General features: G+C 47.7%; 1 protein-coding gene across 2 annotated transcripts in view; it reads left to right on the forward strand.

Annotated features, from left to right (window-relative positions):
- The window catches only part of GXYLT1 (glucoside xylosyltransferase 1), a 105,788-nt gene that overhangs the window by 58,912 nt on the left and 33,270 nt on the right, over nucleotides 1-13,606 (forward strand). For both annotated transcript variants that reach the window (XM_075344986.1, XM_075344987.1), the window contains 2 exons: nucleotides 10,123-10,303; nucleotides 12,143-12,268. In XM_075344986.1, coding sequence (XP_075201101.1) covers nucleotides 10,123-10,303; nucleotides 12,143-12,268 — 307 coding nt within the window. The remainder of the gene's footprint in view (nucleotides 1-10,122; nucleotides 10,304-12,142; nucleotides 12,269-13,606) is intronic.

The raw sequence follows: 13,606 nt of genomic DNA on the forward strand, positions 1-13,606 counted from the left end.
GTCTAGTTGGGCCATAATTTATTTTTCAACAGGACATTGACCCCAAACACACCTCTAGGCTGTGTAAGGGCTATTTGACTAAGAAGGAGAGTGATGGGGTGCTACGCCAGATGACCTGGTCTGCAAAGTCACCAGACCTGAACCCAATCGAGATGGTTTGGGGTGAGCTGAACCGCAGAGTGAAGGCAACAGGGCGAACAAGTGCTAAGCATTTCTGGAAACTCCTTCAAGACTGTTAGAAAACCATTTCCGGTGACTACCTCTTGAAGCTCATCAAGAGAATGCCAAGAGTGTGCAAAGCAGTAATCAAAGCAAAAGGTGGCTACTTTGAAGAACCTAGAATATAAGACAGATTTTGAGTTGTTTCACACTTTAAGTATTTCATTCCACATGTGTTAATTCATAGTTTTGATGCCTTCAATGTGAATCTACAATTTTTAGAGTCATGAAAATAATGAAAACTCTTTGAATGAGAAGGTGTGTCCAAACTTTTCCTTTTGGTCTGTACTGTGTGTGTGTGTGTGTGTGTGTATATATACAGTGTGTGTGTATATATATCCGTGATTGGATGCAGCGCTCATGTGCACGTGATGATCGTGACATCACTGCTGCAGCCTGTCAAGAAGGACTGGGATCAGCGGCGGAAAAGCATCTCTGGACCTGTACAGAGTGAATAGCAAGAAAAACCATATTTAAATGGAAGAAAGATTCATGAAATAGTATTTTAACAAATTTTGCTTATATCACTTGTACATATGATTCTAAGAAACACTGTATTATATCTTTATGGGAGAAATCGGCTTTCTTCTCCATTTATCAGACGCTTCTTCCCTCTCAGTGGGATGTAAGTTACAGATAGAGCATGCAGAGCAGAAAACTGGGGAGAATGCAGAATGTTACATAATGGTGTTATCCCATGTACTCTCACAGGACTCCTTATTCTGAAAAGTAACCTGAAAGCACTAACATACTTTAAGTATAATATCAGTACAAAATCTTACTGGTGAATAGATGCATATCTTCAATCTGTAATATTCATCTTTATACTTGCTTGTATTCCCCACCGTGAAGTACACAGTAGACTGAAGTTGGCCAAAACCACCCATATTGGCTGGATCGGCCCAGAGTTGAATATTTATGGTGGCCTCCTGAAATTCAGGAAGGATCTGGCCTGTTGAATTTCAATGTGGGATCCTTTTCTTCAGCGCCAAGATTAGGGAATGTTCTCACAATGGTTTTCAGTCTGGTCTGCAGCAGGTCCACTCTGAAACCCACCCAAAAAGTGCTAACAAAATGCTCAGCTGAATGAATATAGTGTTCATGTTTGTGTAAACAAAACAAAAAAAACTGTTCATGTGTTAAGGCTGCTTTCACACCTCCGGTTTTTGCTATGCGGCACAATCCGGCACTTTGCAGGAAAAACGCAACAGTTTTTTTTCTTTATCGTTCCTTTGGGAGACCCAGACCATGGGTGTTTAGCTTCTGCCTCAGGAGGACACATAAAGTACTACACTTAAAAGTGTAGCTCCTCCCTCTGAGCTTATACACCCCCTGGTAGCCAGTCCTAGCCAGTTTATTGCTTTGTGTCAGGAGGCATACATCCACACATGCATTCTCATCTGATTTGTTTGACTTTTGGAAAGAGTTTGAAGAAAAGCGGGTCCACGTCTGGACTCCCGGCATGTCCCTTCTCACCCCACTGTGTCGGCGGTGTTGTTAAGGTTGATTTACAAGGCTGCAGCCTTACATGCCGCGCTCCTTCACCATCCCTTCTGGGCTCTGGCTTGAAGTGGGAGCCAGCACAGTCTCCATGCCTGGCAGGAGTCCGGTCTCCATCCACAGCCCCTTGAGGATTCTGTTGGACCGGAGCACTCATCCCCAGGGACATGGCCCTGCGTCTCAGCAGCTAAGTACCTGAGACATTTATGTTGGGGGTCCCGGTTCTTTATTGTAAGGGGAGAGTATGCTGTATGTGATTGTTTTAACTTTTCCGGCGGGTTCTCTAGCTTTTGCCTGAGAACCGCGCCGATGGTGCCTGCTTGTCGGCCTCGCCGCTTAAAATTTAGGCCCCGGCTTCGCCGGAGGCCTAGTTTCATTTTCCTGCCCTCGCATGTCACTCATGCAGAGGGACAGGTTCGGCTCCTCCCGGCGGCCGTTCTACACAGGGGAGGGACACTCCCCACTGCTGGGGCGTCCCTCCTTCCCTGCAGGTCTCTATAGCCCTCCAGTTCCCCTAGTCCCGCCCCCTCTCTTCGCTCCGGTTTCTCAGGCAGAGTTCACTCTGCTCTGGGACATCCTGCATTCTGCATCTCTGCTGAGGTGCTGCGACTGGGGGACCGGGCTTCGGGATCTGGAGGGCACACAACACCACGCTCAGCGGTAGGGTAAGACACAGCCGGTCTCCGGTTGTGGACCTCTGTATATTCTCCCTGGGGTTCATTCTCTGCAAAGCCCCCACTCCAGCAGCATGTCTCACACAGGGAGCAAGGCTCCAAAGCTTTATACTGTATGCGCTGCATGTAAGCTCCTGCTGCCTGAGCCGAGCACCTATCCACATTGTGATGTCTGCTCTAACTTGGCGGTGCCACAGCCTGGAGTCTCACCCCCAGTGGTCTCTCAGGCTGCTGCTGCACCTGTGACTGAACCCCCGGCCTGGGTAGAGTCCTTTTCTAGGTCCATATCCCAGTCATTTGCTGAGTCCATGGGGCTTTTGTCCAGGACTTTGATGAATATGCATCAGCCCCCCTCACAGGGTGCCTCTAATACTCTTGACAGAGGACTCCTATCCTCTGACCTCCGTCCATCGGAGGTCACGGAGGATTCATCATCTGATCCCAGACCCCGTCCTTCTAAGAGAAGGCGCAGGGTTTCCTCCCCCTCCCCATCCCACGGCTCTGTCTCAAGAGCTGACTCTCAAGATGAGGAGGATGCCCTCACTCGGGGCTCGGAGTCTATGTATCCCATTGTTTTCTCTGAGGGTGACTCAGATCTTAGTGATTTGATTGCTTCTATTAATTCTGTGCTGGATCTCAATCCGCCAGTGTCAGAGGAGCAACTCTCTTTGGCGGAAAAACATCAGTTTACCTCGCCTAAGAGAGTGAAGAGTGTGTTCTTTAACCACTCCAGTTTTCAGACCGCTGTGACCAAACCCAGGGCCTGCCCTGACAAACGCTTTCCAAAGCGTGGTTCTGATGACCGATTTCCATTTCCACCTGAGGTGGTCAAGGAGTGGTCTCACTCCCCAAAGGTAGACCCTCAGGTGTCTAGGCTATCAGCCCGGACCGTTGTGTCGGTGGCTGACGGCACCTCACTTAAGGATTCCACTGACCGTCAGATTGACCTTCTGGCCAAATCTGTGTATGAAGCTGCGGGGGCCGTGTTTTCCCCGACTTTTGCAGCAGTGTGGGCTCTCAAAGCCATCTCTGCTTCTCTAGAGGAGATGCATTCCCTCACCAAGGAATCTATGCCTGAGATGGTTACCTTAACTGCTCAGGCTTCAGCTTTTTCATCCTATGCCATGTCTGCCATGCTAGAGGCTGCTCACCGCACTGCGGTGGCTTCAGCTGATTCTCTTGTTATCCGCAGGATTTTGTGGCTTCGAGAGTGGAAGGCAGATGCTTCTTCCAAGAAGTTTCTTGCTGGGCTCCCTTTTGCTGGTTCACAGCTGTTTGGTGAACAGCTGGATGAAATCATTAAAGAAGCTACTGGCGGGAAGAGTACTTCCATGCCACAAACCAAGACCAGGAAACCCGCCCAGGGTAGGAATCAATCGAGGTTTCGTTCCTTTCGTTCCTCCAACTGGTCATCCTCTAAGCCTTCCGCCTCGTCCGCTAACTCAGCCAAGGATCAGAAATCCAACTGGCGCCCAAAAGCGCGTCCGCAGAAGACCACAGGAGGTTCTGCCACTAAGGCAGCTTCCTCATGACTCTCGGCCCGCTCCAGCCACGTCCTTAGTCGGTGGCAGGCTCTCCCACTTTGGCGACGCTTGGTTAAAGCAAGTCTCCGACCAGTGGGTGAGAGACATCATATCTCACGGCTACAGGATAGAATTCTCTTCCAGCCCTCCAAACAGATTTTTTTCTCTCAACTCCCCCCTGCTCCAAGGCCGCCGCCTTCTCGCAGGCCGTGGCGTCCTTGCAGGCAAACGGAGTGATTGTCCCAGTTCCAGCTCAGGAACGGTTCAGAGGTTTTTACTCAAATCTCTTCCTAGTTCCAAAAAAGGACGGTACCTCCCGGCCCATCCTGGATCTAAAGCTTCTCAACAAGCATGTCCGGGTGCGGCATTTTCGCATGGAGTCTCTGCGATCAGTCATTGCCTCTATGACCCAAGGGAAGTTCCTGGCGTCCATCGACATCAGAGATGCCTATCTACATGTGCCAATCGCAGTGTCACATCAGCGTTGGTTACGTTTTGCGATAGGAGAGGATCATTTCCAATTCGTGGCTCTCCCTTCGGGTTAGCCACGGCCCCTCGGGTATTCACCAAGGTCATGGCGGCAGTGATTGCGGTCCTGCACCTCCAGGGGTTAGCAGTGCTTCCTTATCTGGACGCCCTTCTGGTCAAGGGTACATCCAGCGCAGACTGTCAGCGGAGTGTTTCGCTCACTCTCGCCACCCTAGCCCAATTCGGGTGGATTGTCAATCTTCCCAAATCCACTCTGACTCCGACCCAGAGTCTCACGTACCTAGGTATGCAGTTCGAGACTTTGCCGGCACTTGTGAAGTTGCCCTTAGACAAACAGCTGTCACTCCGGTTGGCGGTGCGCTCTCTCCTGAGGCCGCGCCGTTATACCCTCAGGCGTCTGATGCAGGTGCTGGGTCAAATGGTGGCCTCCATGGAGGCGGTTCCCTTTGCCCAGTTCCATCTGCGTCCTCTGCAGCTGGACATTCTCCGCTGTTGGGACAAGCGGCCTTCCTCCTTACAGAGGTTAGTGGCTCTGTCGCAATGGACCAGGAGCTCTCTTCAGTGGTGGCTTCGACCCCTCTCCCTGTCCCAAGGGCGCTCCTTCCTGACTCCGTCCTGGGTGATTCTCACCACGGATGCCAGCCTATCCGGCTGGGGAGCGGTACATCACCACCACAGAGCACAGGGCACTTGGACTCCGTCCGAGTCAGCCCTTTCAATCAATGTGCTGGAAACCAGAGCTGTGCTTCTAGCTCTCCTAGCCTTTCACCACCTGTTGGCAGGCAGGCACATTCGAGTCCAGTCAGACAACGCGACAGCGGTTGCCTACATCAATCACCAAGGCGGGACACGCAGCCGCCTGGCAATGTTGGAGGTACAACGCATCCTTCAATGGGCGGAGGACTCCAAGTCCACCATATCCGCAGTCCACATCCCTGGCGTAGAAAACTGGGAGGCAGATTATCTCAGCCGTCAATCCGTGGACGGTGGCGAGTGGTCCCTGCACCCGGCAGTGTTTCAGTCAATCTGCCGCAAGTGGGGCACTCCGGACGTGGACCTAATGGCATCCCGTCACAACAACAAGGTTCCGGTTTACGTGGCTCGCTCCCACGATCCTCAGGCCTTCGCCGCGGACGCTCTGGTTCAAGACTGGTCTCAGTTTCGTCTGTCCTACGTGTTTTCCCCCTCTAGCTCTCTTGCCCAGAGTCCTGCGCAAGATCAGAATGGAGGGCCGTCGAGTCATCCTCATTGCACCGGACTGGCCCAGGCGAGCTTGGTATCCGGACCTGCTCCAACTGTCCGTGGAGATGCCGTTGCATCTTCCGGACCGTCCAGGCCTGCTCTCGCAAGGTCCGTTTTTCCGCCCGAATTCTGCAGCTCTCAAATTGACGGCGTGGCTCTTGAGTCCTGGATTTTGACGGCTTCTGGTATTCCTCCTGAAGTCATCTCCACTATGACTCGGGCCCGTAAGTCTTCCTCCGTCAAGATCTATCACAGGACTTGGAAAATTTTCCTGTCCTGGTGTCGCTCTTCCGGCCATTCTCCTTGGCCATTCTCGTTGCCGACCCTTCTGTCTTTTTTACAGTCCGGTCTGCAGCTAGGACTGTCCCTCAACTCTCTCAAGGGACAAGTCTCAGCTCTATCAGTGCTGTTCCAGCGGCGTCTCGCCCGTCTGGCTTAGGTCCGCACCTTCATGCAAGGTGCGTCTCACATCATTCCGCCTTATCGGCGGCCCTTGGATCCCTGGGACCTTAACTTGGTCCTCACGGTATTGCAGAAACCCCCTTTCGAACCCCTTAGGGAGGTTTCTTTGTATCGTCTTTTTCAAAAGGTGGCCTTTCTAGTTGCCATAACTTCTCTCAGGAGAGTCTCTGATTTGGCTGCGCTCTCCTCGGAGTCACCTTTTTTGGTTTTTCACCAAGACAAGGTAGTTCTCCGTCCGACCCCGGACTTTCTTCCTAAGGTGGTCTCTCCCTTCCACCTTAACCAGGATATTTCCTTGCCTTCCTTCTGTCCGGCCCCTGTTCATCGCTTTGAGAAAGCGCTGCATACTCTAGATCTGGTGCGTGCTCTCCGGATCTATGTGTCTCGCACCGCTGCGCTTAGGCGGTGCACCTCTCTTTTTGTGCTAACCACAGGGCGGCGCCACGGTCTCTCTGCTTCTAAGCCGACCTTGGCACGTTGGATTAGATCGACAATTTCGGACGCCTACCAGAGTACTCAGGTGCCTCCCCCGCCGGGGATCAAAGCACACTCGACCAGAGCTGTCGGTGCCTCTTGGGCTTTTAGGCACCAGGCTACGGCTCAACAAGTCTGTCAGGCTGCCACTTGGACTAGCCTGCATACCTTTTCGAAGCAATACCAAGTGCATGCTCATGCTTCGGCAGATGCGAGCTTGAGCAGACGCATCCTTCAGGCGGCTGTCGCCCACTTGTGAAGTTAGGCTCCGCCTACTTCTTAGTTTTTTCTGTTTATTCCCACCCAGGGACAGCTTTGGAACGTCCCATGGTCTGGGTCTCCCAAAGGAACGATAAAGAAAAAGAGAATTTTCTTACTTACCGTAAATTCTTTTTCTTATAGTTCCGTATTGGGAGACCCAGCTCCCTCCCTGTTGCCTGTTGGCAATTTTCTTGTTCCGTGTGTTTATCACCGGCTGTTGTCGTGGACAGAGTCTCCGGTTGTTCTGGTTCTTACTCGGTTCTACTTGTGGGTGGCTATTCTCCTTCAGCTTTTGCACTAAACTGGCTAGGACTGGCTACCAGGGGGTGTATAAGCTCAGAGGGAGGAGCTACACTTTTAAGTGTAGTACTTTGTGTGTCCTCCGGAGGCAGAAGCTAAACACCCATGGTCTGGGTCTCCCAATACGGAACTATAAGAAAAAGAATTTACGGTAAGTAACAAAATTCTCTTTTTTTTGCTGTCTGTTGCGTTTTTCCTGCATAGACTTTAATTAGTGCCGCATTGTGCCGCATGGCCTTGCGTTCCGTCCGGTTTTTGCCGCATGCGGCAGATTTAGCAGATGCGTCGGCCAGATGGAACGTTGCCTGGCACTTTTTTTGTGCGGCAAAAAAAACCACATCGCGCCGCATCCAGCCGATGCGGCGCTTTTCCCAATGCATCCCTATGGATGCCGGATGCGGCGTGATGCGGCAGAAACCGCATCCGGCCGCCGCATGCGGTTTTTGCCACTGCGCATGCTCAGTAGCATGCCGCAAGCGGCAAAAACCGGACGGGCCGCATGTAAAAAACTTATTCAAAGGATGCGGTGTTTTCACCGCATCCGTTGCATAGGTTTCACAGCCGGATTGAGCCGCACGGCTCAAACCGGATGTGTGAAAGCAGCCTTAAGGCTTTTTAACATCCTTGTGTTTGCAAAGACGCATACTGGAAAACAGGCATAAAAATTCCAAGTGCGGTGAAATTGTTTTTTAAAAAAGTGCAATTCCACATTTTATTTTTTTTTTTTTTCATTTGCTATGTTCACTATATGTCAAAACTGATCTGGCAGTATGATTCACTAGGTCAGTACAAGTTTGTAGATACCAAACATGTATTGTGTTTTTTTAATTTTAATTGTTAAAAAAAAAAAATATGGGATTTGTCAAGTATAAAAAGCATTTTTGTCACCATTTTCCAAGAACCGTTACATTCTGATTTTTCCAGATCTGGGGCTCGGTGATGGCTTATTTTTTGCGCCCTGACCACTCCTTTTATAATACCATTTTTGGGTAGATAAGATGTTTTGATCATCTCTTATTGCATTTTATTGTAATGTTGCAGTAGCCCAAAAAATGTAATTCTGACATGATTTTTTCCTTCGTTACGCTGTTTACTGTTCAGGTTTATGTACTTAATATCTTGATTGAACATTTCTGAACCTGGTGATTCCAAATGTGTACTTTTTTTTTTTTTTTACTTTCCAATGGGACAAAAGGGGGGGATTTTGAATTTTTTTTTTTTTTATTTTTTCCACTTTGTTTCTACTAGTCCCCTTAGGAGACTTGAAGCTGTGGTACTCAGATTGCTTGTTCTGTACAGAGCAGAGCTGATGCCCTCATCTGTATAGCGGAAATAACGATTTTCTATGAACGCCGCCTCGCAGTTGGCATTCACAGGAAGTTTGCCATTACAGACCCAGGGGTCATCAGCTGACCTCTTACTGTCATGGCAAACCATGGTACCCAACAATCAAAGGCAGGGACAGGACGTCATAGGTCATGAAGGGGTTCAAGGGGTTGTTCCATGAACAAAGTACATTTTAAGAAATACAAGGTTGCCATAAAATAACCTAAGGTGTTTTCAGCCATGTGCAGACTGACCCAGTGGACAGAATTGCCTGAGAATTGGTATATATGCAATTCAAGGCATGGGGAATGGAAGGCATCTTAAAAAGTTTTTTTATACCAAAACTACAAACCAGGTGAAAAAGTGGTGGTGTACATTGAGCGCGCCTTGTAACTCAGTCTGCAAGATGCCTGTCTCTTTGCTGGATCGTGCGCGGTTAATGAGGTTGTTTTATGAGAATGCCAGGAATGCTATAGCGGTACGGAGAGCCTTTTGTCGTTTGAAAGACCTTCACACACACGTAATGGTTCAATGGCTGTCAATTTGCTGAGACACATGATGATACGTTTTGAGGCAACAGGGTTACTGAGTGTTCAGCCAGGGCGCGGGCGATGACCGGTAAGAAGAGCGGTTATGGAGGACATTGGCACTGCCATCGTGGAACAGGGCATGAACAACCCTGCCTGTAACAGCAGTGCACGCAGTGTTTCCAGGCAATTGGAGCTCTCGTACAGCACAGTGTAGAAAGTTCTCTGGAAGGTCTTGCGGGTATATCTGTACAAAATGAGCCATAATCACCAACTTCTTCCTCATTACAATGATACCCGCATGACATTCGCATTCATGTTTCTGGAAGTGAATGGCAATTGGCCATGGAATGTTCTGTGGTGTGACGAAGCGCATTTACCTGAATGGAACGGGGAAAACACAAAACTGTCACATATGGGCTACCAAAAATCTGCATGCAGTTGAGGGGGTTCAACTGCATTTGCCAAAGGTAACCGTTTGGTGTGGCTTCACCTCATCATTCATGCTCGGACCGTTGTTTTACAAAGAAATGAGGCCAACTGGGGTTGCTACCTGTTCTGTGACAGCAGCTAGATACCAGACAATGCTAAGAACAGCGGTCGTTCTGCAACTCCAACAGCGACAGTGTCTTCAGATGACCACCTTCATGCATGATGGAGCACCTCCTCACATCACAAATAGTCTGAAGAACGTTCTGCGTGCACATTTTCCCAATGACAGGATTTTGAGCCGCTCCTTACCTAATACCACTGCATTCGCCCGATCTTAATCCTTGTGATTTCTGATTGTGGGGACACTTGAATGAGCTTGTTTATTGGGGAAATGTCGACACCCTAGATGACCTCAAAGACTGTATCACTTTGGAAGTGCACAGCATCCCACCAGACATGTTACATGCAAGCATTGAGCATGTTTTGCATAGGATAAACGTGATCACCATGCATGATGGCGGCCATATTGAACAGTTATATTAGTCTGTGGAACAATTGTGACATCTACAATTATCGGCACATGGTTTTATGGCCACCTTGTAGATATTGCAATAAAATAAGTTCCAAAATTGGATGTTAAAAACATATCCTCATTGTGCTGAGACAATCTTTATAAATGTGCTTTTGTTACAGTTACAGCCTTCTTAAGAAACATGAACTGGATTTGGGCCCCATGCACTTGGCGGTCGTGGCCTGTGGGGATCGGCTGGAAGAGACCGTAACGATGCTCAAGTCTGCAGTGCTTTTCAGTATAAAGCCTCTTACGTTTCATATCTTTGCTGAAGACCAGCTGCACAATGACTTCAGCACAATTGTGAGTAATTGTCAAAACTGGGTTTTAGCAAATCTAGCATTTCTTCTGATGGTCTTGTTATTTTTAGTGTTAGTAGAACATAGTGCATACTTCCCTCTGGCTAAGATTAGCTGTGTGCGTGTGGCTTGTTCACGCAGTTTAAGGGCTCATTCACATGTCACTTTTTTTCAATTACAAGAAAAAGTGACCGTTTTCCACCAATGATGTTGGTCAGTTTCATCTGAGTTTTATCAGTTAGTTTGCTCTGAGCTTAATCAGTTTTTCTTGTATGTGAAAAAAAACAATTTTGGGTACTTTCACACTTGCGTTCAGCGGAGTCCGTCACTATGGAGAATAGCGCAGTCCGTTAACGCACTGCGCTATTCTCCATAGACTTGTATGGATGACGCACTGTAACGATCTGCCGGACGATGCAGCGTCGTTATTTTGACGCTGCGTCGGGCGGAAGGAACGCAGCATGTAACGTTTTTTTGAGCAGCGGAATCCTTTGGATTTCACTGCGCATGCTCTCTCTGGCTCCCTCCACCCGTAACCAGGGTACACATCGGGTAACCAAGGAACCCTGGTTACCTGTGCTGGGAGCCCGACACTTCCCCGCTCGGCTCCGCCCCCTCCCCGCACTCCGTATGTATACACATGCACGCACGCGCACACACACACACACACTCTCTCACACTCACTCACCTGTCCCCCAGCAATGCAGTCCCCGCGGCACTGACGTCCTCAGCCATGGCCCCGCTCGGCTCCACCCACTTCGCACTCCGCCCCCCGCACATATTGTCGGCGACCGAACGATCAGCTGATCACCCGGCGGCCGGCTACTGTGAGTGATCAGCTGATCACCCGGCGGCCGGCTACTGTGAGCGATCAGCTGATCACCCGGCGGCCGGCTACTGTGAGCGATCGGCTGATCACCTGGCGGCTGACTACTGTTAGCGAACAGCTGATCGTTCACAATAGTATGCTGACGGTAAAACTGTAAAAAAAAACCGAATTGCGTTGTTTTGCAGCATCCGTTGCATCCGTTGTGCCACTATATGCAACACATCCGTTGCATCCGTTACACAACACAATGCAATACCGTTCAACGCAAGTGTGAAAGTAGCTTTTCTCTATTTTGTTCCTACATCAGTCTGTGAAAACGTTATTGTAAGTACAAGTGCCATTCGTTAAAACCAAATTCGTGATGGCACTCCAATGCAAAAATAGGACCTCCGAATGAGGCTTAAGGACTAGGACTACTTTTGGCCCTGAGCTGATGATTATTTCTAATTAAAAATTGCCATTGGAGGAAAGCCATGGTAGTTCTTTCTGTCTTGGCTACAGATACGCCATCTATAAACTTTGTCAGTTTGTATATTCTCCCCATGTTTGCATGTGTTTCCCTAAGTTACCCCTAGTTTCTCCTACACTCCAAAGACATACTGATCGGAAATTTAGATTGAGAGTCCCAATGGGGACAGTGGTGATAATGTATGTAAAGTGCTGTGGAATTAATAGCGCTATATAAGCAAATAAGCGAAATAACAGCCACTGTAGCAGCCTTCAGCCATCCTTGTGTTACATGAACGGCGCTCATTATATTGGCCATAATGAATTGCTACATTTCTTCAGTGGCAGCCTCTGGAAGGGACATGTGTGGCTGCTTGGAAAGGTCATTTAATGGGAAGTGCCATCCCAAAAAAATCTAGTAAAAATGAAGTGAATTAGAATAGATACCACGGGACAGAGCGTACTGCCAGGATGGCATGAGTGCTAAATTGCGTAGCTGTTAGGAAAATAAGTTGACTTTTGGACATTAATTGTGGGGAGAAAAAGTAATGCTGTCATGTTTTACAGCTCAACAGTTGGGGATTTCCAGAAAGGTTTAAATATACAATATACCCTATATCCTTCCCCTCAGAAAATGCAGCAGAATGGAGGAAACTTTTTAAGCCATGTGCATCACAGAGATTGTTCTTACCGGTAAGTTGTGTGTGTGATGTGGTGTCGTACGTGGGCTTTTACAGAGCTTTGTATGTCATCTTTAAAATTGTTCATGTGCTTATGCCAAACACCGTATGGGTCACAGGGGAATTGAGGAAAAATGTTTCATGGCTCTCTACTTCCCACTGGCAAGGTCTGTTCTTTTTCTGCATACTAGGTGTATGGGGTTATGGCCCCTACACAACCAACCACAAGCACCTCCTAAATGTGACCGGTACACTTGCTCCCTCTATTCGTGTGCCTACACTGCTCGCAGTCTTCTGGAAGGAAATGACTAAATGGCGATTGAGTGGTTCTCCTCTGTCATTGCTCTTCCATTTGTAGGATAACAAGTAGAGACCAAATAAATGGTGATATAACAGCATGAATATGTATAGTCATAAAGAGCGACAGATCGCATAGAAGCATAAAACCAGTCGTAGAGCTTTCCTTTTAACCCCTTAAAGGGAATCTGCCACCTAATGTGAGAGCAGCATAATATAAGGGCAGAGACCCTGATTCCAGCGATGTCACTTACTGAGCTGCTTACCGTAGTGTAGTTTTGATAAAATCACTGATTAATCAGCAGGAGATCATCATTACAGGACTACTTGGCCTGCTGCCAGATAATCCAGCATATTCATGAGCTCTGTATAACTCCTAGATCTGCAGCAGAGAAAACATTGATTTTTATCAAAATGACAGCAAACATTCTCTACATTATGCTGCTCTCAGATGGGGGAGCAAAAACCTGTTGACAGATTCCCTTTAAAGACTAGTGTTTTTGTTTTTTTTTTTTGTTTTTTTTTTTTTTTTTTCATTTTTGCAATTCCATTCTTTCTTCCCTGCCATTCAAAGCCATAACTTTTTATTTTTCTGCCAATAAAACCATTTAGGGGCTTGTTTTTTGTTTTGTTTTTTTTAAGATCACTTGTAGTTTTGAATGACACCATTCATTTTACCGTACATTGTATTGGAAAACAGTAAAATAATTCCAAATGGAATGAAATGGTAAAAAAATACAATTATGCCTTCTTTTTTTTATTCTTGTTATAGCATTTATTCAGTGGTAAAAATTAACTAATGGCATTCTTATCCAGCTTAGTATGGTTACGGTGATACCAAGTTGTCTAGATTTATTTATTTATTGTTTTTCTATATTCAAATTGCGAAATAAATGTCTATTAGTGGCTGAAACCACAGTTTTTGCCGCTTGTATTTTATTTTTAAGATGGGGAAAAAGGGTTGGTTTGAAATATATATACAGTGCCTACAAGTAGTATTCAACCCCCTGCAGATTTAGCAGGTTTACACATTCGGAATTAACTTGGCATTGTG

This window comes from Anomaloglossus baeobatrachus, chromosome 4, assembly GCF_048569485.1.
Source record: "Anomaloglossus baeobatrachus isolate aAnoBae1 chromosome 4, aAnoBae1.hap1, whole genome shotgun sequence".
Classification (NCBI taxonomy): domain Eukaryota; kingdom Metazoa; phylum Chordata; class Amphibia; order Anura; family Aromobatidae; genus Anomaloglossus; species Anomaloglossus baeobatrachus.